We start from the raw sequence: 23,254 nt of genomic DNA, 5'->3' as shown, positions 1-23,254 counted from the left end.
CCATTTCTGGCTGCCCCTCAGACCCTGCTGACGCACCCTGAGCTCGTGGAGTGGATGAGGGTCCATACACTAACAGTGACAAGTTCAGGGTTGGAGTCTGAGCTCACTCTGCTTCTGAAAGCCCATGACCTTTGGCCAAGTCTCAATCTGTCGGGGCCTCAGTTCCTCATCTGTAAAGTAGGAGAGTAGAGTCAAGGACCTTGGAGGCCTCCTTCAGCTCTAGGGTCCTTGAGGGCATGGACTACCACCATTTGTCCCTGTATTTCCCAGGCCCAGCTCAGTGCTTGAGCTCAATGCTAGTGGGATAAATGAGCTCAAAGGTCTCTTCCAGCTCCAATTAGAAGGTGTGTTCTCTGAGGGCAGCCCATTATCACAGTGCCTGGCACCTAATGGAGTCTCCCTAGGTGCCCCTTTCCTGATGTCTCAAGGCCCCCAGGTTCTGCTCCGGGCTATACCTTTGGAACCCTTGGGGCTCTTGGACACTCCCTACAGCTGACCAGGAAGCCTGTCAGGTGGTGACGGGCAGAGCGAAATGTGAAAGTCACCATTCTCCCCTGGCCAGGCAGATGTCTCTCTCCAAGGGCAGCAGTGTGGTCCCAGCCAGGCTAGAGTAGAGCTGGCCACTGGATCCCACCTCCGCCCTCTGAAAGGGATTCTCCCCTAATCCAGGGAGGGGCCAGGTCAAACCAGGTGTCAGGAGCCCCCTCAGTTAGAGAGGAGACCCCTGAGGGGGGAAGTCACTAAGCCAAGTTCACACAGCTGCAGAGTGTCATGATTGAAAGCCAAGCCCTCTGACTTGGTGCTTTTTCTGTTCGAGTTGGAAGATATCACTTCTTCCCCATCCTCTCCCTTTTCCTCCCCCTGCACCCTCTTTTCACTTTAGATAGGAGGTGTTTCACTTCTTAATGCCCTGGACCTTTAGGGCATCCCTTCATGGACCCTTTCTCTGAATCCCGTTGTTAAATGCATAAAATAAAGCACACGCGACTGTGAAAGAAACACATTCTATTGAAATGCCATTACTACACTTTTAAAAGACTTCAAAGACCCCGGATTAAGCCCCCCTGTTTTAGAGGGAGGCCATAAAGCTAGGTAGAGACAGACTCCATGATGTGTAGTACAGTGAAAAAGAGTGACATCTGAATTCTGAGGACCTGGGTTCAAATCCTGACTGCTTATTCACTATCTGTGTGGCGCGAGCACGTTTCTTTGGGTTGGCACAGACAGACACAGGGAAGTAAGAAGAGGAACAGATTTTCCTCCCTGGCTCCCTGTCCCCCTTGATAAGTGGTGTCTCCTGGTAGCAGAATGGCAGTTCCCTGAGGACAGGGCTTGCTTGTGTTTGCACCCACTGCTGAGCTCTTTTCATTCATGGTGCTACAGGTGAGTCAGGGAGCGCCTGTTATTATCATCCCCTTTCTACAGGTTAGAAAACGGAGACTCAGAATTGAAGAGACTAGCACAGAGTGTAAGTCTTTGAGCCTAGCCGGAACTCTGGTCTGAGAGGCCAGCGTTTGCTCCCCTCCACCCCCACCTGGCTCAATACATAGATTTGGAGAGGATCACATTTCCTCACTAACTGAAAGAAATCCTTTTGAAAAGGAGGGAGTGTGATGGGGCTGCCTGGAGGCAGGAAGTACTTACAGCCCTTCAGCTTGGGTTATTTTCAGAACAGCTGTCTCTACGCTTAAGCGAACTTCTATGAGTCGTCCTTTGTGCTCCCAGCTCAGAGGAAGCAGCTGGTGGGGGCCCGGGTGCGGGTCAGTAGCCCGGCTGGGCGGGGCAGGGACCACACCAGCATGGGGGGGGGGAGGCACCCACGGGTTCACTACCAGGTGGGTCAAGAGGAGGCAAGGAGGCTCTCGACATGTCTCTGTGTGGCCCAGAAGAGCTGGAGCTGCCAGGACCAGGGACCCCAAAGAAGGTGACTGGACAGACACCCCGCTAAGGAGGACGTGAGACCCAGAGGGTGTTCTTCAGAGAAAAATGGGAGAGGGAACCTGGACACTGCTTCTGAATCCAAAATCTCCCCGGTATAGCACCTCGTGGCCAGCTCAGCTGACCTGTCCCTCGGCCAGAATCCCCGCATCCCGGGATGTCCCAGACCTCAGGACCTGGCTCAGCCTCCTGAGGATGCCCGGCAGCCTTCCAGACTGCGCCAGTCTGCCAGGCCTCAGTCTGCCTGGCTGCAGTTCACACCTGAAGCATCAGGTTCTGTCCTCTAGGGTTAAGAGGAGTCGTCGCATTTTCCTCCACTGTTTCCACTCACTTAAACACAATTCCCATGCCCTCCACTAAATCTCCTCTCCAGGCTAAACACCTCCAGGTCCTTTAATTAATTCTTATGGAGCTATCAGGCAGCATAGCACTGTGGTCAGCACACAATGCGTGCCTCAGTTTCCTCTTCTGTAAGGTGGGAGCAATTCAATTAATCAGAGAAAGACGCGAGGGAAGTTCAACGTCAAGAAGGAGCATTATGTCAAGAAGCCTGGGCCAAGAGGCTGGTGTCACACAGGCCAGGGTCGAGGCCCAGGGAAGCGAGGAAGGACGGAGGAGGAAAACTTGGGCCTGGCCCTTTCTGGTACTAGAGAAATCAGGGAAGTGGGGAACCCCAAATACTGAAGTGCAGTCTGGCCCGATACCTTGCTTCACTGGTGCTGGGTCAGGTGGGCTGTCTGGGTCTAAGAGGAGGGAGGACTTCCTAGTGGAAAGCGGGGCTCTTCCACAAACCTTCTCTCTGTATTTCTCCTGTAGTTAACCAAGCCCTTTGCTGTGGCCGGTGATTAGCCTGAGTGAGCTCTTGGCCTGGCAAGTCTGAGGCTCAGTGCCTCCCACAAATGGAAGCACTTACTCTGTGGTTGGGTTGGGTTGGCTGAAGTTTACCTGACCGACTGGAAGCCGGGCCCTGCCAGTCCTGGGATTTCCCTGGGGGCCAGAGGGGCAGAGAGCCCAGGTGAAAGAGGATCACTTTGTACCTGGGTCTTTGTGCAAGGCGGAGCCCTCACACCGGGTACAGAATGGACTCCAAGGAACCTTCAGGGCCATCGTGAGTCTGCACAATGATCTGCTCATTCTGAAGAGGAGAAAACTGAAGCCTAGAGAGAGGGATCTTCCCAAGGTCACTTAGCTCCGACATGAAGTCAGGCCTTCTGACTCAAAGCCAATGCTTCTGCCCCCACCTGGACCCTGCTACAGCTCTGGGCTCCTTTCTGGGCCTCACCCACACTAGGAATCCCTAGGAGACTCCCCTTATCGGTGCTCCCTGAGGCACTGTAACTGCCTCATTGTCCTGGGTCACTGCGCTGACTCAGGAGACCCAGGACAGGATGGGGTTCTCCAGGCCTTCAGAGCTGGGCAGCCCTCAGAGGCCAGTCAGGCCCACAGAAATCCCTGCTGCAGGGTCCGCCACAAGGGGATGTCCACTCCAAGTCCTGGGAAGGGTGCCAGAGGCAACCCTGGTCCCTCCAGGTCCCTCCAGGTCCCTCCTGGTCAGCCCTAACAGGTAGAAGGTTTCCCTAAAGCAGCTCAGTCTAGGCCAGGGGATCCATGTCAGAGGAAGGCCTCGAACCCAAGCCTCCCCGACCCCAGGGCCAGCTCTCTGATGACTAAGCCAAGCAGCCTCTAGAGGAACTAGACCTTGAGCCCACATTCCAGAACTTCTCTGACCCCTCAGGCTGTATGGTGAATGGGGATAACAATGGGGACAGCCCCAGGCTGTGAGGAAATCACTCGTAACTCTGCCACCAAAGCCCCATGCTGCTCCGTCTTCAGGGACACCTGGAAGCCAGCCTGTTATTTGATCCTTCAATGTCTTGGAGCAGGCCATGGGGCCCACGGGTGACAGCCTGCCAGGCCTGTTGGGGCCCACAGACCTGGCTGGGCAGGGACAGAAACAGAGGAGACTGGGAAACACAAAACCGGCCAGCTTCTTAGCCAGGGGTGCCTCTGCACTTAGCGCAATGCCAGGCCCTGGGAGGCACTGCTTGATTGACTGAGAACATCTCTACTTTTTAACAGTCTGCTTTTCCAGGCGACTCCATGAGAGGAGCTCCTTGGAGCTCCGTGGGTCTGGGGGCCAGGTGGCTGGCCAGTGCCTTTCCAGGAAGCCAGGAGGAGAAGCTGAGCTGGTTCCTTGGAACCCCGGGCATTGTGAGGCCCATGGCTGGCGAGCCAAAGGCAGCGCTACCAGAAGGCTATCAGTGCTGCCATCTAGGCGGAGCAGCCAAGACTCACTTCCTCCTGGGCCCTGCTGCTTTCACAACCAATGATTTCATTTCACTCCCTCTGCATTAGGGTTGGAACCAGGCTTCTGTAAAATGAGATGGCCATACCGGACTGACCATGGGGTCTTAACCCCCCCGGGGTCCCTGGATGGGTTTCAGGGCATCAGTGAATGTGGATAGGAGAATGTTCACCTTTGGCTCCCACTGTAATGCCATGTCTTCTGTACCTATTTAGGGGAAGGGTCCAAGGCTTCACCAGACTGATTGCCAGGGGTTCCAGGACTGAAACCCTGGATTAGAGGATTAGAGATGGATGAGCACACAAAGATGGACCTGGGAGGGTTGGGCCTGGAGAGGCGTGGGGGCAGGGGGCCACAAGCCCATTTTAGGTGTCTGAAGGGCTGCCCCCTCTGTCTGCTCTGGGCCCTGGAGGGTAGAACCAGGAGCTAAGTGGAGAAGCTGGGGAGAGGTGCCTAACACAGTTCCAGTCACATATTGGCCACTTCATAAATGCCGATTGATTGGCTGAGTGATTATAGATTGATTGCCGGGGCTCTGGACCTGGCCGTCACACTTCCTAACAACCAGGGCTGTCCAAGTGTAGAAAGGTCTTGCCATACTGGTAGGGGTGGGGGCCGGGCCACGCATTCACCAAGCAGATCTTCCAGCTCTGGCTGGCAGACCATTTGTCGGAGATGTTGGGGTTCTGGGTCTTGGACTGGTGGCCTTGGAGGTCCCTTCCAAGGCCAATGCTGGTCATAACACGGTAGGACGCTCATGCCTCCCCCTCTACCCCGTCTCCATTAAGGGAGTGGGAAAATGGCTGGAAGGCCCAGGTTTCAACTCAGACTTTCTAGGTTCGGTTACACCGGCCTCCACCCTATTTGTCTGGGCCCAAACGGTCGGAGACAGGATAGCAACAGCTATGGGTGGCGCTACGGAGGGGGAAGGGAAGAGAAAAGAGGAGGACAGAGGCCAAAGGAAAGAATTGGAGAGGGGAGGGGAGGGGAGGGAAGAAGGGGGGCTAGGAGCTAGAAACCACAGCAGCAGGGAGCTGGGGGCGGGCCAGCGCAGGAGAAAGCCTCGGAGTCGGAGCCTAAAGAGGAGGGGACAGATCCGACTGGGACGGGCAGGGGAAGAAGGGGAGAGGGCACCGGGGGCTGGGCTGGCACCCTGGCTCTCCTACCCCCACGGGACCCAACGAATCCGGAGCCGAGGAAGCCAGGCTCTGCCCCCTTACCCCTGGGGTTGGCGAAGGTTTCTGGCACCTGCTCGGTTGAGCCAGCGGCCAAACCGGTGCCCAGACCAGTAGGGGCAAAGGACAGACGCCAGCGCTTCTGAAGTCGGCCAGCGGGTTTCCTTCCCTCCCAGACCCCTGGCTGTGGCCCAGGTCTCTAGTGGTCGATAGATAGGGAGGGTGAGCGGGCCCTGTGACCGGCTGGCCCTTCCTAGTGTTGGCGGAATGTTGGGCGATCCTGGAGCTCAGCGCCGGGAGGGCCTTTAGAGACGACCTAGGAGTCCGAACCTCTCGTTGCACAGAGAGGGAAACTGAGGCCCGGACAGGGGGACGCCACAGACCCAGGTTCCTGGGACAGACGCAGTGTCCTCCGAGTCTCCACCCCGGACCTTTCACAAGACATTGATAACCTCGTCTAAGACAAGTTGGGAGAGGGGAGAGGTGGCTAAAACGTCCACGGCAAACCCCGAGAACCCGCCCGGGCCGGCTGTCCAGCCCACCCCCACCCTGAGCCCCCAGCTCTAATCACACAAAGCCTCGGGCCGGCCGGGGTCGCCCCCGCCCCCAGCCCAGCGCCCGCGCGCCTCCCGCAGCCAGGTCCCAGCCCCTCCGCCAGCCCCGATTTATGAATGGCCGCGAGCCCGGGGATCCTCCGGCCCATTGTGACGTCAGCCCCCGCCCCCACCCCGGAGCCGCTCCATTCACCGAGGGGAGGGGCGTGGCCTGGAGGGGGCGTGGCCGGCCCCACCGCCCCCACTTCCCCCCCTCCCCCCGGCCGCCGGGATCCAGAGGATAAATCCGGGAGCCGCGGGGGCGACGGGCGCGGTGCGCGGACACGGCGGCAGCGGCCACACGCTCCCGGGGGACCCGCGGCCGACGAGGGGGCACAGCGGCCCCGCGTGCAGCCTCCCCGGGCGGCCGGCCTGCGGGGGTCATGGTGACGGCCGGAGAGCTCCGAGAGCTGGAGGGCAGCGCGCTGCGGAGGCTCCTGAGGCGGGACGAGCGCGAGCGCGCCGGCGGGCCGGGCGTCGCGCCCGGCGGGGGCACGTGCCTGCTGCTGGACTGCCGGCCCTTCCTGGCCCACAGCGCGGGCTGCATCCGCGGCGCGCTCCCCGTGCGCTGCCACACCATCGCGCGCAGGCGCGCCCCCGACGGCCCGGGCCGCCTGGAGCAGCTGCTGCCGGCCGCAGACGGGCCCGACGCCGAGGACCGGGGCCGCCGCCTGCGCGCCGGCCTCTACGCGGCCGTGGTGCTGTACGACCAGCGCAGCCGGCGCGCCGCCGAGGCCCTGCGCGCCCCCGACGGCGCCCTGGCCTGGGTGGTGCGCGCGCTGCGCGGGGCCGTGCCGCGCGCGCCCGCGCCCCTCTACCTGCTCCGAGGTGAGCGCGGGGCGGTGGGGGGGTGGGGGAGGCCCGTCATCACCCCCTGTCCGAGGGCGTGGGCGAGGGCTCGGTGGTCTGACTCCTTCGGGCAAGGAGGGGAGCTCAGGCTCCTGGGGGTAGGGGGCGGGAGGGGGCGCAGGTCTGGCTCCCGCAGACCCTCATGGGGGGCTGGGGAGGAGCTGGGAGCGCGCTGGGGCGGGGGTCCCGCTAACCACCCCCTGCCCGAGTGTGTTGACGTGAGCTTGGTGCGGCCGGGAGCCTGGGGAGGGCAGGTCTGGCTCCCTCGGACCCTCGTTGGGGGGCATCGAGAGGCGGGAGCTGGACTCTGAGAACGAGGTCGGGCGCCTTCTTGGTCTCCCACCGGGGCTCAGGTGGCCGCCACCTGGTGTCGCCCCGGGGGAGCGGGGCAGGGCCGTGCGGCCCCGCGCCCCCTTTGTTTAAAGCCCAGCGGCACGGTAAGAGAGGCCGAGTGATCCCCCGAGGTTCCTTTCAGCTCTCTGGCCTCTGACCCGCAAGTGTGGGTGAAACCAGACACAGTGTGGAGTCCCGGAACCTGGGTTCCAAGCCCAGCCCTTCCACGCGGCTGGTGGGGGTGGAAAAGCTTGTTCACATCCTGCCTCTGACACTCAGTACCTCTGAAACCGTGGGCAAGTCCCTTCACGGGCCTCGGTTTCTCCATTTGTAAAATGAGGGCCAGGACTAGATGATTTCCCAAGGACCTTTTCAGTTCTGTGAAGCCCCCTGTGCCCCTTTCCCCTCTTTCCAGGAAACCCTCGGCTCTCATGCCATATCCTGAGTGCCACGTGAGAGGGGTGTCTTCCTGACTGCCCCTTTTCTAACCCAGGCCATTATCCCCTCCTGAAACCCACCAGCTTCTTTATATCCCGGGATCCAGAAGCCTGGCACCTCCCAGGGTTTCCCCTGGCAGACGGAGCCTGGCCTCATGGAGTGAGCTGCTGTCCCCAGTCTCCCAGGCCAGCCAGGTGGCCCAGGAGCCACAGGGGCTCTTGTTACCACACATGCTTCCGGGCCATATGCTCCATCAGCTGTTGAAAAAGGCCAGTGACCTGTGGTTGAACTAGCATCCTTCTGAGGTTGTTTCCCCTAATGTATCCCTGACTCTCCCTTAACCTCCCCCCATTTGCCACCAATAGCAAAAGAAAGAAAGTCACAGCCCTGACTGAATCACAGAAGGTGATGGGAAGGGGGCAGCATCTTGACTTGGAGCAGGGAATGTCAGAGGTGGAAAGAAGCTTAGAACAGAGCTTATCAGAGCTGTGAGGGGGCCCAGAACAGGGAATGTGGGAGGTGGGAAGGACCTAAGAACAGAGGTCAGGGCTGGAAGGGGCCTTAGAACAGTGCATAGTAGATAGTATGTGAACATGAGGGTGTCAGACATGGTGGACCCCCAGAGCTAGGAGGGACCCCAAGGTCTCTAAATGATGCGGTTTAACTCCTTTGTTGTACAGACAGTCACACAGGGAGGGGCAGAACCCGGGGAGTCTCTTGACTCCTGGCTTCCAGCTCCCTCCTACTACATACGTACACCATGGTGCTTGCCTGCTGGCCACCAAAAAGCAGGGAGAAGCATTGCCTTTTCCACTCCTGTGAGAAACAGCAACAGTGCCCCACTTCACCAGGGTATTCTAACAACGGCTAGAGAAGACAGTGCCATTTTTTGAGTTTTTGCTGTTGTTCAAATGCTTGGCTCCAACTGGGGTGGATTGTTACTTTTTTCTGTGTTCCTGTGATTGACTGGCCCCCAGCAATCTCCATTCTCTCCTGCTGATGAGGCTATATAGAGCCCATAACAGAGAGGGAGGGAGAGAGGCAGAGGGAGAGGGAGAAGGAGAGAGGGAGAGAAGGACAAAGGGAGAAAGAGAGAGAGGGAGGGAGGAAGGAACACAAACTGTCTGCTGCTGCCAGTGGGGTGTTCTTTGGAGCTCAGTCTGGAGACAGCTGCTCAAAGTCCTGTGTGGTTCATTGATGGTTTTAGAGCAGAGGTGTCAATCTCATCAGTAGGCCCCTTGGCCTGCAAAACTCCCAAGTGTGACCTAGACCAGATTAAAATGTTTATTGGGAAATAGTTAACAGAATTAATAAAAACACCTTACGTATGGTTTAATGACCCTTATTTCTATTTTGAGTTTGATACCGCTCTTTAGAGAGCAGCAGTTCCACAGGGTTCCACTGGTGAGGGCTTTTCCCCCCAGAGCCAGTGATGGGAACATTGTTAGTTATATGATCCTGGATCTATAGCTTGCTGGAAGGGGCCTCAGGGGCAATCTGGTCTGACCTCCATTTTTTATAGGTGAGGAAACAGGCCCTTGGTTTTGGTGTTCAGTTGCGTCTGACTTCTTGCCCCCATTTGGGGTTTTCTTGGCAGAGATACTGGAGCGGTTTACCATTTCCTTCTCTAGCTCATTTTACAGATGAGGAAACTGAGGCAAACAGGGTGATGTGACTTGCCCAGGGTCACACAGTTCATAAGTGTTTGAGGTCAGATTTGAACTCAGGAAGATGAGTCTTCCTGCCTTCAGGCCCAGTGCTGTGTGCACTGCATCGCCTAGTTGTCTAGGATGGATTCTCTCTAGAGCTGGGAGGGGCCCAGAGGCCAAGTCTGACCCCTTCTTTTTGTAGAGGAGGAAGCTGAAGGCCAGGAAAGAGACGTGACCCTCCCTACTGGCTCCCTCCTGTTCCCTGCCCCTTCCTGGTACCCTCTGTCCCTGAAGGGGAGCAGGGAGAGTGAGAGGACATCAGGACCAGCGTCTAAGCCCTAGGCAGCTTGGGAGGATGGGATTGCAGGGCCGGGAGCTCCTGTGACTTTGCAAAAGAGACATTTTTGCTGTTTCTGACCCTCCCCCCACCATGAGAGTTCAGTTGGCTCCTCTCACTGCCTTCTCTCAGGCTCGATTAGGGTGAGTGGTAGGATGGGCAGCCCCAGGGTCATGCTCTGGGAAGTAATGGACCATCCATCCAAGTTTCCTCTTGAATCTTATTCACTACCAGTAATTCCACCACTAACTTTGCCCGCTTCTCTTCACACAAGGAGCCGTGTGGTCTGGCTGCCCATTTAACTTTGGGCCATAAAGCCTCTCTTGCCCTGTCAGGGACTGCATCCAAGATTTCTGGACCACCTCTCTCCTTTCTTCTCCACAAGAAATGTGGAGCTGACTCTGTCATGTTAGTTGATGGGCAAACAGGAGTCAAACATTATGCTAAAATGGAGATATACTATAATTTAGAAAGCCCCTCTTCAACCAGTGTGGTAGTCCTACTAACAAAGAAAGTAAGGTTGGTCTGCCACGACCGGGCTTGAGAAAGCTGGATGATCTCTTTACATTCACCAGCCATCTCTTTCATCATCTGTTTAGGATTTTTCCCTATTAAAAGTCTCAGTAACATTTAAAAAATATAACCTTTTGAAACACAAGCCTCTGGCTTGTAAGAGTGAAAGGATTGAGAAATGATGTAGACATGGGAGAGAGACCCAGTATTACACAGTGGTTACGATATTACCCAGGAATTGTCTCTTCCAACGGCTAGAATAGACATTTAAAAGACCAGGATTCACTTTGATCCTGCGTTCATCAGAGCCAAGATCTCGCCTTGGCTGTTGGTGGAGGGCTTTTGCTACCTTCCTGAAAAATCCCCCAGGGGGGAGCTGGCCGAGGTGCTGATCTCCCTGTTGTGCTTTTTATTCTTCAGCTTTGTTGTACCAGGATGATTCCCTCTGCATTTCTTCCTCTTGCTATGAAACCTGCCCACTTCTTCCGTCATAGTCCTTCTGATGAGCACATTTTTTTGGACATGCACCACCTGTTTGCCCATCAACCAACATGACAGTCAGCTCTTATAAGAGTGTAACGATTATGTTCAGATATAGTCAGAATGAAAGCAAACATGTAAACACTTCTCTTAGGGAACAGGCACGAAGAATATGCTGTCCATTTGTTAAGCATGTGCTGCATGTTGGCTTTATATACACTTGGCAGGGTGCCCTCTTTCTATGATATAGTTTCGGTTCTGCTAAGACGTGACTACAGCTTGGTTGGTCGGTATCTGATGTCATTGGCCTACTGTCTGGGCTGGGATGACTAGGCATCTTCCTACCTGGTGTGGGGAGGAGGCAGTTGCTGTTGGGGAGGGTGGATTGGATCAGGGTTAGCCCTTTTTGTGGCCTTGGACCCCTTTTGGAGTCAGGGTGAAGCCTGTGGATCCCTTCTTGGAAACATGTTTTTAAATGCTTAAAATAGAATATGCAGCATCACAAATGAATCAATTGTATTGAAATTAAGATGCACTTCCCTCCTTCTGCCCCAGTGAAGCTCATGAACCTCCTGAAATTTATCAAAGGACCCCCAGGTCCTTAAGCTAAGAATTGCTAGACCAGATCATACAGTTAAGGGAATTAGGGCTGAGAAAATTTCTAAGAGCCCATCTAGAACACTGGGGTCCAGCTGAGCAGTAAATTTTGAAGAACTAAAATTGACTCCTCAAAATCTCTTTCCAAGGCTAAGGACACCATCTTGGACAAGGCTTGGCAGAATAGAATATGGCCAGGAAGGGTACCTTCCAGAGACGTATCACCTTCTGAAGAAGTAGGTGGAAGGAGTAAACATCTGATCACCCAGATAGCCTTAGCTCACAGGGACATAGGCAGCTCCCTTATTCCAAGCAAGTCCTCTTGGCCTGTGGTCATAAGGGGTGGTGGTGATGGAGCTACATCTGCTCACCCTCCTCAGCCTCTTGACCTTATGCTGCTTGTGACCAACAGTTGCCTTTAGTGCTGGGATGGAGTGGTACCCACTGGCTCACCACCACAAAATGGCCACAGCTTCTGGGGTAGGCATCTTGGAAGACAAGTGCTAGATTTGGGAGAGCTGAATTGGAGCATGGCTCACATACTCCTTATTGGACATTGGGTGGGTAGATCACTTTCCCTTTCCAGTCTTAAATTTCCTCAGCTGTCAAATGGGGATAATCCAACTGGCATTGCCAACCTCACAGAACTCTTGTGAGGAAATTGCTTAATGAACTCATGATGAAAAGTGCCATATCAATACAAGCTATTATCATCATCATAGACCATTTCATTCATCCGTCTATCCATCCATCTATTTAATTAAAAAAATAAGCCAAGCCTGCTCCATGTGAATGGAGCTTTCTTGGACCCTGGGGATGATGGGAATGTGGGCACCAGCCTTTAAGGTTTGCCAAGTGCCTTACATACAGTATCATGTCTGTGTACGATGGGGATTATTGTCTCCTTTTCATGGAGGCTCAGAAAGGATTGTGGAATCATCAGTAAATAAAGCACTAAGTGCCTACTGTGTGCTAGGCACTGGCGATACAAAAGCAAAGAGGAAATAGTCTCTGCCTCCTAGGAGCTTACATTTTGTCAGGGGGAAGAACATGTAGATAGTTAGATATATATAAGACCAATACTAATTCAAAACAAGGGAACTTTGGACTGGAGAAAGCTCTAAGAGATTGGGGAGAGGGCAAGAAAGGCCTCCTATACAAGGTGGAGCTTAAGCTAAGTCTTGACAGAAGCCAGGGATTCCAGGAGGTAGAGATAAGGTAGGAGAACATGCCAGGCACTAGGGGCAGGTTGAACAATGGCATGGAGATAAGAGATGGGGCATCAGATCTGCAAGAACACTGAGTAGGTTAATATGGCTGGATCATAGAGTGAGTGGAGGGGTGTAAAGTGTCAGAAGACTAGGGAAGATAAGAAGGAGCCAGGGAGTAGAGGACTTGTTTCTGGAGGTCGTAAGTAGGGAGCTCTGGAATTTATTGAGAAGGGGAATGACGCAGTCAAACCTGCACTTTGGGAAAAATCACTTTGATAGTTACGTACAAGATACACTGGAGGGGAGAAACTTGAGATGGGAGACCCATTAGGAGACTACTGAAAGATGGCGAGAGGTTGAACTGGAGTAGTGGTTGTGTGCCAGAAAAATGATGATATGTAAAAGATAGTGTGGAGATCCGAAACAAGATTTGACAACTGATTGTGACTGTGTGGGGTGAGTGAGAATGGCGGTGAGTCAAGGATGGCACCGTGTTTGTGAATGTGGATATCTAAAAGAATGGCGGCTGCCTTTTTAGAAAGAGAAGTTCAAAAAGGGGTGGGGTCACAAGATGGGGGGGAGATAATGAATTTTGCTTTGGACACACTGAGTTTGAGATGCCTTTGGGACATCCATTTGAAAATGTCCAGTAGGCAGTTGGTGATGCAGGACTAGAGCTCTGGAGAGGGATTAGGGCTAGATGTGTAAATCTGGGAGTCATCTGCATAGATAGTGATGGAACCCATGGAAGATTATTAGGTCACCAAGTGAAAGAAAAGAGACTTGGGATACACTCTTATTTACTGTGTATAATATGGATGCTGATCTCACAAAAGAGACCGAGGAGCAGACAGATGTGTAGGAGGAGAACCAAGAGAGAACAGTGTTGTGAAACCCTAGAGGAGAAAAAAGCAAGGAGAAAACAAAGGCTTAAGAGAAGACCATTGAGATCACTGATAATTCTGGAGAAGGAAATTTCAGTTGAGGAAGTAAAAAACTAGAATGCAAACCTTTGCAAAGGTCTTAGAACCTTTGGGTCTGAGAAGAGGGTGCAAGGAAAGGAAGTGGAGGCACCAAGTGTAGATGGTTCTTTCCAGGAGTTTGACTGAAAAAGAAAAGAGAGCTATAGTGAGGCGAGCTGGCAGGGTCAAAAGGGCCTAGCAAGGGTTTTAAAAATTCAACGTTTGATTCCCTCCTCCCAATCACATGTAAAAAGTTGAAAATTTTTTCATTTTTAAAAAATCTGAGTTCCAAATTCTCTCCCTCCCTTCCCTGAGAAGGCAACCAATTTTATATAGATTATCCATGTGCCACCATGGAAAACATTTCCACATTAGTCATGTTGTGAAAGAAAACAGAGTGGGGAGAACAAATAAGCAAGTGGGTGGTGGGCAGCCAGGGAAGGCTTCCCATAGGAGGTGTTGTCTGAAGAGGTACAGGGTAAGGAAGGAGGTTGTTCTAGATGTGGGAAACAGAAATGGAGGAAAGGGAGCCGCTGTGATTGGACACTCTTCTTCTAGGGGATTGAGTGCCGCAGATGTAGAGGATCTGTTAGGACTGTAGAGCAGGGGCGAGGAAGTCTCTGGAGGCTGCCATTTTCTTTGGCAGTCATTCACGGGCTTACCCTGCCTATGGAGGGAGGGAATCTGCCTCCTGAGATGCAGGGTAAAGGTGAAGCTGCTTTCCTCTCTGGGCCTCAGTTTCCTTAGCTGTCAAATGATCTCTGGGGTCCCCTGCAGCTGTGGCATTTGGTGACCAGATAAGCCTTTACTAAGCACCTCTACATACATGAGACACTACAGAGACACAGACAGGCATGAAAACCAGCCTTGTTCTCAAGGTGTTTCCATTCTACCAGAGGCATAACTGTGCACAAATAAATACATGTAGGTATTGGTCTGGACTAGTGATTATGGTGCTTAGACATCTCCTGGTGAGGAAAGTCCTCTCAATGCAGACTGCCCCCTGTTCTGCTTAGAGAATTCCCTGGAATGTTTTGAAATGATGGCACAGCCAGGATGTGCCACTTGAAAGTCTTCTTGACTCTGAGGTCAGCTCTCCATGACTAAGCTGGGCTGCCTCTTGCAAGCTTCATTAGAATAAAAGGAAAATGGAGGCAGGAGACAGCCCTACAACTGGGGAACAGGAAGAGACGGCATTCTTGGCTTGTGTGACAACTTGGGCAGTTGTATGGAGGTGGTAGATGGAGTAGCTTGTCAGGAACAGCTGGACAGCAGAGCTGAGGCTGGGAGCTGCGGCTTCCCATGCCAATCCCCATTCCCCAGCTGCCCCATCAGGCCCAGTGGAGCGCACAGAGAACTTGAATACAGGTCTTCTTGATTCCAAAGCCAGGCCTCTGTCTATTACAGTACACTGCCTTGATGGCCATGATGGGGAAGCTGAGGCCCAGAGAGGGGAACGTGCTTCCCCTAGGTCACAGGTCTTCAGACTCTAGGTCTAGTGTTATTTCTGTCATGCCACACTAGCCTCTAAACAGGCAATTTGGAGCAGCTGAGTGATCATGCCAGGACACTCCCTGAACAAGGAGCCATTGTCTCCAGAGGACACTGTCATTACCGTTTTGAGCTGGAATGGTCTCCAGAGAAATTCCATCCAACCCCTCTTCTCTCTGCTCCCCACAAATGTTTTCCTGAAGGCCAGAGACCTATGTGACCTTGGCCAAGCCCCTTCCCCCTTTTGTCCCTCAGTTTCCTCCCCTATGAAGTGAGAGGGTTAATCTTAATGTCCTGGAGGGTCTCTTCTAGTTCCAAATCTTAGTCTCTCTCCAGGATTCCTTCCTTGGGCCCCACTAAGATCCCTCTAGCTCCTCTGGGTCTGCTTAGCAGCTGTGAGGAACATTGGCCCCTGACCAGTCCCTTCCTCCTGGGCCACTGGGATGTGTTTGTGGGGACTGAGGGAGAAGATGGGAGATGAGAGGAGGTGGCCTTTTCACTGTTGGCTCGGAGGGCGTTTGCATCTGCACTGGTGGAACCAGAACAGGGGGAGCTGCCTGCAGGTGTCTGGACCTTTCAGGAAAGCCCTCCAGGCAGCCCGTCTGGTTATTGCAGATCTGACCATGGCATTCCCCTCCTCAAGAAGCTTCCAGGGCTCCCTTCTGCCTAGAGCTTCATGTTGTTGAGTTGTTTCAGTCATGGCTGACTCTCTGTGACTCCACTTGGAATTTCCTTGGTGAAGACACTGGAGTGGTTTGCCATTTCCGTCTCTAGTTCATTTTACAGATGAGGAAACTGAGGCAAACAGGGTCAAATGATTTGCCCAGGGTCACACAGCCAGCAAGTGTCTGAGACTGGATTTGAACTCAGGTCCTCCTGACTCCCAGGCTGGTGCTTTATCGACTGCACCACCTAACATTCCCCTCCCCACATACACCAGGTAGGATGCTGCCTAGTCAGACCCCCTCAGACAAATGGACGTCATTTTTTGGGGGGAGGTTGTATGTACTGGAGGCATCACTGGGAACTTGGGAGTGCTACGTATGCGTCACTGTTTGTCCTAGGCCAGGTCTGAGAGGCGTCCCACAGCAGGGGCCTTCCTAAGGGTGGAGGGGGGTGCATGGAGAGTGGAGCAGGACTGATGAGGATCACAGCTCTAGAATTAACTGTCACCTGATTCTACAGAAGTGGAAACTGAGGCCCAGGGAAGGGCTCTCTAGCTACTACTCAGTTCCCTGACATGAAGCACTGTGGTTTGCAAGGATCTTGTGTGCTGGGAGTGGAGGAGGTACAACGTTGGATAGAGGCCAGGCTTTGCCCTCAAGGAGTTGACAGTCAGAAGTACATGACTGACAGGAGGTGAAGAGGGGCTGAAGCAGAGGGCTTGGAAGCTGGAGGAGGAAGGACATTGAATGGAGAGAGGACTGTAGAAGGTGGGGAGCAAGATTCCATTCTAGGACGAAGGGTGGCCTGAACAAACAGACTGAGAGGGCAGGGTGGGAGTAGGGGCAGAGGGAGGTCCAGTTTGGCATGGGTTCTCATCCAAGGAGGCTCGAGTCTCCCACCCCCAGCCCCTCACCACTGACCTCTTGAATCTCCTCTGCAGGTGGTTACGAGATGTTTTCTTCCGAGTACCCAGAATTCTGTTCCCAAGCCAAGCCCCTGGCCACTGTTTCATCTCCCATTCCCACCACCATTCCGGAGCCTCCTGACCTGGGCTCCAGTTCCTGTGGCACCCCACTGCATGACCAGGTACATTTGGGGGAGTCTAAAAGAGCCCTGGGATGAGGAGGGAAGGCTGGCTGCAGCCAGCTTTTCTTAGAGAGGTCCCTCCCAGGAGGCCAATGGGGGCTGGAATTGGCAAGAGGACAACAACTAAGGATCCCCCCCAGGTCAGCCCAGATGTCTCCACAAAAATGACATGCATTCAGGGACCTAGGATTTCCTCAGTGGGGGTCTCCTGCTACTGGAACAGTGTGGGCCCTCTGTACCTCACTAGAGAACCTCTCTATGCTTCTCTTAATAAATGTTTTTCTATCCATCCACCCATCCATCCACCCCTCCATCCACCCATCCATCCACCCATCCATCCACCCATCCATCCATCCACCCATCCACCCACCCATCCATCCACCCACCCATCCATCCACCCACCCATCCATCCATCCATCCATCCATCCATCCATCCATCCATCCATCCATCCATCCATCCATCCATCCATCCAATGCCTCTGCTTGTGGTGGCATAAAGGCGGCACTGCCTTTTCTGGACTGGCCCATTTGAGGTCTAGAAGTCCTTTTCTGCCCTGGCCCCATGAGGGACGATTTGGGAGAGGGTCCCAGCTCACTTGGATGTGAGGGTTGGGGCGCAGGGTAGCTATCCTCAAGCCAACCATAGAAGGCTGCTGGGGTTGGCCAGGACATAGCCTCACTGGGAAGGCAAGTGGGGCGAGGCTGCTGTGCCCCAGATGTAGGGAGCCTAGCACAGCCTGGCAGGCAGCAGGCTCATTCCCAAGGACTCCCTTTGGTGCATGCTACATGTCTCATCTCATTACTGTGCTTGGGAGTGTATCAGTCTCTCAGTCAACAAGCATTCATTAGACCCTTGTGTGGAGGGGGAGGGTGGAGGGTGGTGGTAAAGATACCCATTCCACAAGCCAGTCAGCCCCTGCCTTCAGGGAGTCTACATTCTAATGGGGGAAGACAGCACTTACCACTAGATGGTTGCTGGAGAAGGCAGTCAGAAGGATGGCGATTAGAGCCAGGGCAGATGTTGGGCTTGGCCTTTCCAGGAAGGGCCATGTTGAGTGTTGATCGTTTACCGTTCCCAGAGCTGGAGAGCGAGGAGAGGTGTGGGCTGGTAGGGAGGGTACCCTAGAAAGTCTGCGATGGGCCAGACAAGGTGACTTCTTTTGGGGTGCCTGGCACTGAGTGAATGCTGTGGATCGATGGGTTGATCGATGGGGTGTTTGACTGACTTCACAAAGCAAGGTTCCATTCCTCCACTGGGTTGGATGGCTCCAATATCCAAGGCTCTGCCCAGCTCCAGATCTCCCATCCCAGGAGAAGGTCAGCTCAGGAATGGGGATGGCCCAGGTATTGGTCTTGGCACCTGAGCCTGCCCTTCCCCACTCCTCAGACTGCAGCCATTTCCTCCCGGGGCCCGTGTCCCCCCGATCCCTCCCTTGCCCCGCTCTCCCTCTGCCTGGCCTCTGAGATCTGACTCCTGCCTTGCCCAGGGGGGACCCGTCGAGATCCTGCCCTTCCTCTACCTGGGCAGTGCCCAGCACGCAGCCCGGAGGGACACACTGGATGCCCTGGGGATCACTGCGCTGCTGAACGTCTCCTTGGACTGCCCGAACCACTTTGAGGCCCATTATCAGTACAAGAGCATCCCTGTGGAAGACAGTCACAAAGCAGACATCGGCTCCTGGTTCATGGACGCCATTGAGTTCATTGGTACGCTGGTTGACTGGAGCTGTGTGTGTGCATGAGGTCTGGGACCCCACAGAAGGCCAGAGGAGGAGACAGTGGTCCCCCACCCCATGGGGACAGAGCCCCTCTCCCCCCTCGGGACAGCCCCTCCCCTTAGATATTCTCTGAGAACAAGAGATTGATCTTCTGTCCTCCCCATGGGGTGACTGATGGCAGGAGCCGGTGGGTGCTTTCCTTCCTCCTTGCTGCCAGGGATGCTCAGCTGGAGACTGAAAGGGCTTTGGGGGCAGAACTGGGAGGCCTGGGTTCTCCTTGTGCAGAGACTGGCTGGTCTTTGAGAGGCCTGCCACTGTCCTAGGTCAGGGGTCAGCAGATTGTGGCCTTTGTTGCTTTGCTGCCTGGCTCTGTGCAGACTGTGAGCTAAAGCCGGTTTTTAAACCGAGAAAAGCTTCCAGACGGCACTGGGAGCTTCCCGGGCTCATTCCAAGATTTGCCTGTGGGCCCAGTTTGCCACTCCTTGGACTGGACCACAGGGTGATGGATGTGTGGGCGTAGGGTCAGTTAGCAAGTAGGTGTTACTCTGGGCCAGTGCCAGGGATCCAGAGAAAGGCGAAAACTGGAGCCCCCACTGGAGGGGTCGAGGGGGGAGGCAGCATGTGAACGAGTGAGGGCATCTCCTGTGAGGGAGACAGAGGCCCGGGGAGCTGATGGCTTTAGCTTGGCTAAATCTCTCTTCCTTTTTCCTTCCCTCCTCCCTTCCTTCTCCCCTCCCCCTTCTGTATTCCCTCCTCCCCCCTCCTCCCCTCCCCCTTCTTCTCTCTCCCCTTCCTCCCTCCCCTCCCCCCCCTCCCTCCCCCTTCTTCTCTCTCCCCCGCCCCCGCAGACTCGGTCCAGGCCCGCCAGGGGCGGGTGCTGGTGCACTGCCAGGCCGGGATCTCGCGCTCTGCCACCATCTGCCTGGCCTACCTGATGATGAAGAAGAAGGTGAGGCTGGAGACGGCCTTCGAGTTCGTCAAACAGCGGCGAAGCGTCATCTCGCCCAATTTCAGCTTCATGGGGCAGCTGCTGCAGTTTGAGTCCCAGGTGCTGGCCACGTCCTGTGCCGCGGAGGCCGCCAGCCCCTCCGTGACGGTGACGCGCGGGGAGCCGGCCAAGGCCTCCCCCTCCGCGGCCCAGCTTGTCTTCAGCTTCCCGGTGTCAGCCCCCAGCAGCCTCCCCTACCTCCCCAGCCCCATCACCACTTTCCCCAGCTGCTAGGACCCCTGGGGAGGGCTCTCCCCACCCCCAGTGCTGGGGCTGCTGGGGTGAGAAGAGACCCCGCCAGAGAGCTTGCTTCCAGGCTGGGGCACCTGCCCAGCAGTCACCATGCATTTATTAGGCGCCTGCTGTGAGCCAGGCACTTGCTAAGTGTGGGGCTGGCCTGCTCGGCCCCTTGACTCCTGTGTGAGTGGCGGCCTTGAGGTCCCTTCCCTGATGGGGGGCTGCTTCCTCCTGCCCAGCGAGGGACCTCTCTCCCATCGCGGGGTCACTATGGTCCTCCTCCTCGCCTGGCCCGGGCTCACCCCACTGCCAGGCACTGAGATCACGGACCCTCCCACACAGCAATAACATAGCTGCGTCCAGCGAGACCGCTGTCCCGGCTGGCTGGCGGAGCTGGTCGGGAAGGGCAGCCTTCCCTTTTTCCAACAGAGAAGTCTTAAGAACCTCTTTTCCTGTAAACCCGGGATGGCTGAGAGTTGTGCATGTTGTAGTCTTGCTTTGAGCCCCACCAGGGCCCACAGTCGGGTGCTGATGGCCCCTCCCCCGCTCCTGACGGCTTGGGTGGCTGTGGTCACTTTCTGTGTTTAAAGGTAGCTTCAGAGGGCATCATTTTATTCCAGGAATCACAGACCGTTGAATCATGATAATAAATAACAAATGTAAGAAGGGACCCATTTCCTCAGAGTATGAAAGTAAGTGCAGCCAGCCGAGGGTCAGCGAGGGTGAGGATGCTGTAGCCTCATGGAGGTGTTGAGCGTGATGGTGGCAAGGGCACAGGGGGCTCCGAGAGCCCCAGCTTGTACTGACGTGGTGGCTGGGAGCCTGCTCCCCCGTAGAGGGGCAGTGGAAAGAACAGTCCCTGGGACAGTATCTTTGGGTCCTGGTGGGTGGGCTGGGTGACATCTTGACCTCCTCCTGTTCTCCAGATCCTGTGGAGATGCACTACCCTCTCATGGGCACACCTGACTTTATTTCACTGAGATGGTCCTCAAGTGTCAGGTGTAAACCCACAGTTCTGAAAGGCCAACCTGCCATAAATCCTGCTGGGCGGGGGCATTCCCTCTGAAGGCCCTTGGCTAGGATGAATCAGCCCCCCCATCTTGTCCTGTGCAAACATGGACAATTATCTTGTGGGCTGGCACACCCAGCGCGCTCCCTGCCCACAGCCCTGTCCCAGACATTCCCTTGTGACATCAGTCCCTCCCTTGAAATGTACCAGCCATTCCCGCTGGCATGTTTTTCCCATGCTGTGGCTATGGGCCTCTGTGGGTTCTGGTTTGAGGGAGCTGGATTCTTGTCTCAAGATGGGCTCATGTTTCTTGCCCCTTCCAGGCTGAATGACACAAGTCTCCAAGCTACGTGTGAATTAGGCTTGTTCTCCCTCTATTAGGCGGCTCTTGCTGGGCCCCTGTCCTGTGGCAGCCTGGCCTGCCCCTGATTCTGTGCTGGACAGTGCAACCTTTGGGAGCAGAAGCATGTGGACACCCGTCTGCTCTTTGCTCTGATGCCTGGGAGGCAGTTCAGTTTTCAGAGGCCAGGGTCCCGAGCTCTTCCTTTGTGTGGTGGGCTCAACAGCTGGAGAAGCCGAAGCCAGATAGCCGGGGAGGAGGAAAAAAAGGGAGCTGCCTGGAGTAGCTGGTGAGGGTGGGGGTGAGCATTGGCCAGAACCACCCCTCTGCCTGTCCTGGCCAGACATTTCAAGTGAATCTCAAGGACTCACTCGTCCATCTCCCCCTGACACGGATGGTGGTGTCTTTTCCTAGCCATTTCCTTCCGAATCCCATGAGTAAGCTATCCTAGATGAACAGGTGCTTTTGTGAAATTCAGCACCTAAGAATCCCTTTCTGGAATGCACCCAGGAAGCTCCTGTTCCTGTTAGGGCATTTCCCCTCACATTAAGCAAATAAATCACTCTCTCCACAATTCCCCTCACTCATTCCTGGTGCTGTCCCTCTGGGGCTGAGCACAGCCAGACTAATCTCTTCCACATGACAGATAATTTTGAAGACAACTCTCCTTCTCTCCTGGCTATGAATGCCCAGCTCCCAGCCTCATCTGACCTGGCTCCAGAGCCTTCCTGATCCTGGCTGTCCTCTTCTGGACATGCCACCGGCCTTCACATTCACATGTGATCTGACTGGGGCAAGGGAGGTAAGCCTCTCTTACTTGCCCAAGATCTCATTTTTCCTGGTGTCATTTAAAATAATCCCCAAATGAGAAACAGATGAACTTCCAGGCTGTCAGGACGTAACCCCAGGTCTGGTTGAGCAGGACTATGTCACAAACACGCTGCATCCCTGGTGACTCTTGAGATGTTGCATTGCTCTGCAGATGCTGAGATCTGTATGAGTTGTGGAAATGAGCTCCCCAGGAGCTCCCCGTGCCACCAAACCACAGGAAGAGTACCCCACGCTGTTGTACTCCTTTGGAACATTTTAAAGTCTTCTGGCGAGGATGCCCTCTAGCAAACCACTGTCCTCTGGGTCACTTGGACACCCAGTTCCGGCTCTCATCCTGTGACCCAGACACACAACTTGGGCATAAAGGGGCCCCTTCTAGGATTGGTTTCCCCCTGGCTTCTGGGCATTGAGGCAGGGGCAGTTCTGTCCTGCGGAGGAATCCCGCCAGCTGCGTTTCCCCTGGGCTTGGTGGTGGCCAGACAGCCTTTGAGTATGGAATCTCTCTTGGAGAAATCGTGAATGCCACGAACCCTTCCCTTCCCAGGCCTGGCAGACCTGGATGCTCCACTGGGAGGTACCAGGCGTGAGCTCTCTGAGTGGAGACACAGGGTAACAGGCAGGGTGTTCTCTCGTCCTATTTGGAAGGATAGTTTGGGGGGCAGCTGGAAAGCTCAGGTCATTTCTGGGGAGGGGAGCTAGAGATTGAGAGCTGAGCAAGGGAAGTCCTTCTTAGTTGTGGATAGAATCCAGCCCTGCCAGTCCCCGGTTGAACACCAGAGAGCCCACGTTGCTCCGAGCCTTGACGACCGTGGAGCTGGGGCCAACTGAGGCTCTATCCCAGGGACCCCTCCCCCACATGTCTTCCTCCTGGAGGTCAAGCAGGAAGATGCCTTTCAGGAGAGTGCAGGGAGCAAAGCAGTACTTCCCTCCTCACTTGTGGATGTGTCCTGTGTCTGCTGTGCCCATGTGGTGTGTGTCATTTGGGTTTTGCTTTGTTCTCTGCTTGTTTCTGTCTCAGTGGTTTTTATTTATTGCTTGAAGAAGACCGTTTGAAGAAAAATAAATGCATTTTCAACAAACAGTGCTGGCTGTTTCTGCACTTTGCATCTCCTTCCCTTCCCTCCCCCAATGGTGCCCTGCACACAGTAGGTGCTTCTCGAATGACCCACATGTGCATGTTGTCGTGAGACAAGGATGCTACGCTTGAAGCCATGGGATCTGTGTCCAGATACTGTCTTTGCTGCTGACTCACTGGGTGAGGTTTGACAAACTCCCTTCCCTCCCAGCGGGCCTTGCTCAAGGACTGTCCCACGCCCAGCCTAGGAGGAGACCTGCACTTGGGCATTTTCAGTCTTGCCTCTAGAGCTGTTATTTTTGGACCACCCCCAGGGAGGTCTTCCCATTAAGCCTTATTATCTGCATCTTATTAGACTCCACCCAGTGTTCTGGTCTGGTAACACAGAATCTTAGTTCTGCCACTCAGTGAGGTAGAAGGCCCGAGTCCTTCC

General features: G+C 54.8%; 1 protein-coding gene across 1 annotated transcript; it reads left to right on the top strand.

Moving 5' to 3' along the window:
• Positions 1-6,264: 6,264 nt before the first annotated feature.
• DUSP4 (dual specificity phosphatase 4) lies at positions 6,265-22,827 on the top strand. The gene is made up of 4 exons (XM_020976780.2): positions 6,265-6,839; positions 16,478-16,623; positions 18,111-18,330; positions 19,190-22,827. Exons 1-4 carry the CDS (start codon positions 6,395-6,397, stop codon positions 19,561-19,563), a joined length of 1,185 nt encoding a protein of 394 aa, XP_020832439.1. The 5' UTR covers positions 6,265-6,394; the 3' UTR covers positions 19,564-22,827.
• Positions 22,828-23,254: the final 427 nt, after the last annotated feature.

The sequence above is a fragment of the Phascolarctos cinereus genome, unplaced genomic scaffold (genome assembly GCF_003287225.1).
Source record: "Phascolarctos cinereus isolate Bilbo 61053 unplaced genomic scaffold, phaCin_HiC Scaffold_9;HRSCAF=440, whole genome shotgun sequence".
Taxonomy (NCBI): Eukaryota; Metazoa; Chordata; class Mammalia; order Diprotodontia; family Phascolarctidae; genus Phascolarctos; species Phascolarctos cinereus.
This window is presented reverse-complemented; position numbering and strand designations above follow the sequence as displayed.

Excerpts from the sequence above, each read along its gene's own strand:
- DUSP4 (XM_020976780.2), top strand. The coding sequence starts at position 6,395 with ATGGTGACGGCCGGAGAGCTCCGAGAGCTGGAGGGCAGCGCGCTGCGG. Across the intron at positions 6,840-16,477 it reads GCCCCTCTACCTGCTCCGAG|GTGGTTACGAGATGTTTTCT; the intron begins GTGAGCGCGGGG and ends TCTCCTCTGCAG. Across the intron at positions 18,331-19,189 it reads GGACGCCATTGAGTTCATTG|ACTCGGTCCAGGCCCGCCAG; the intron begins GTACGCTGGTTG and ends CCGCCCCCGCAG.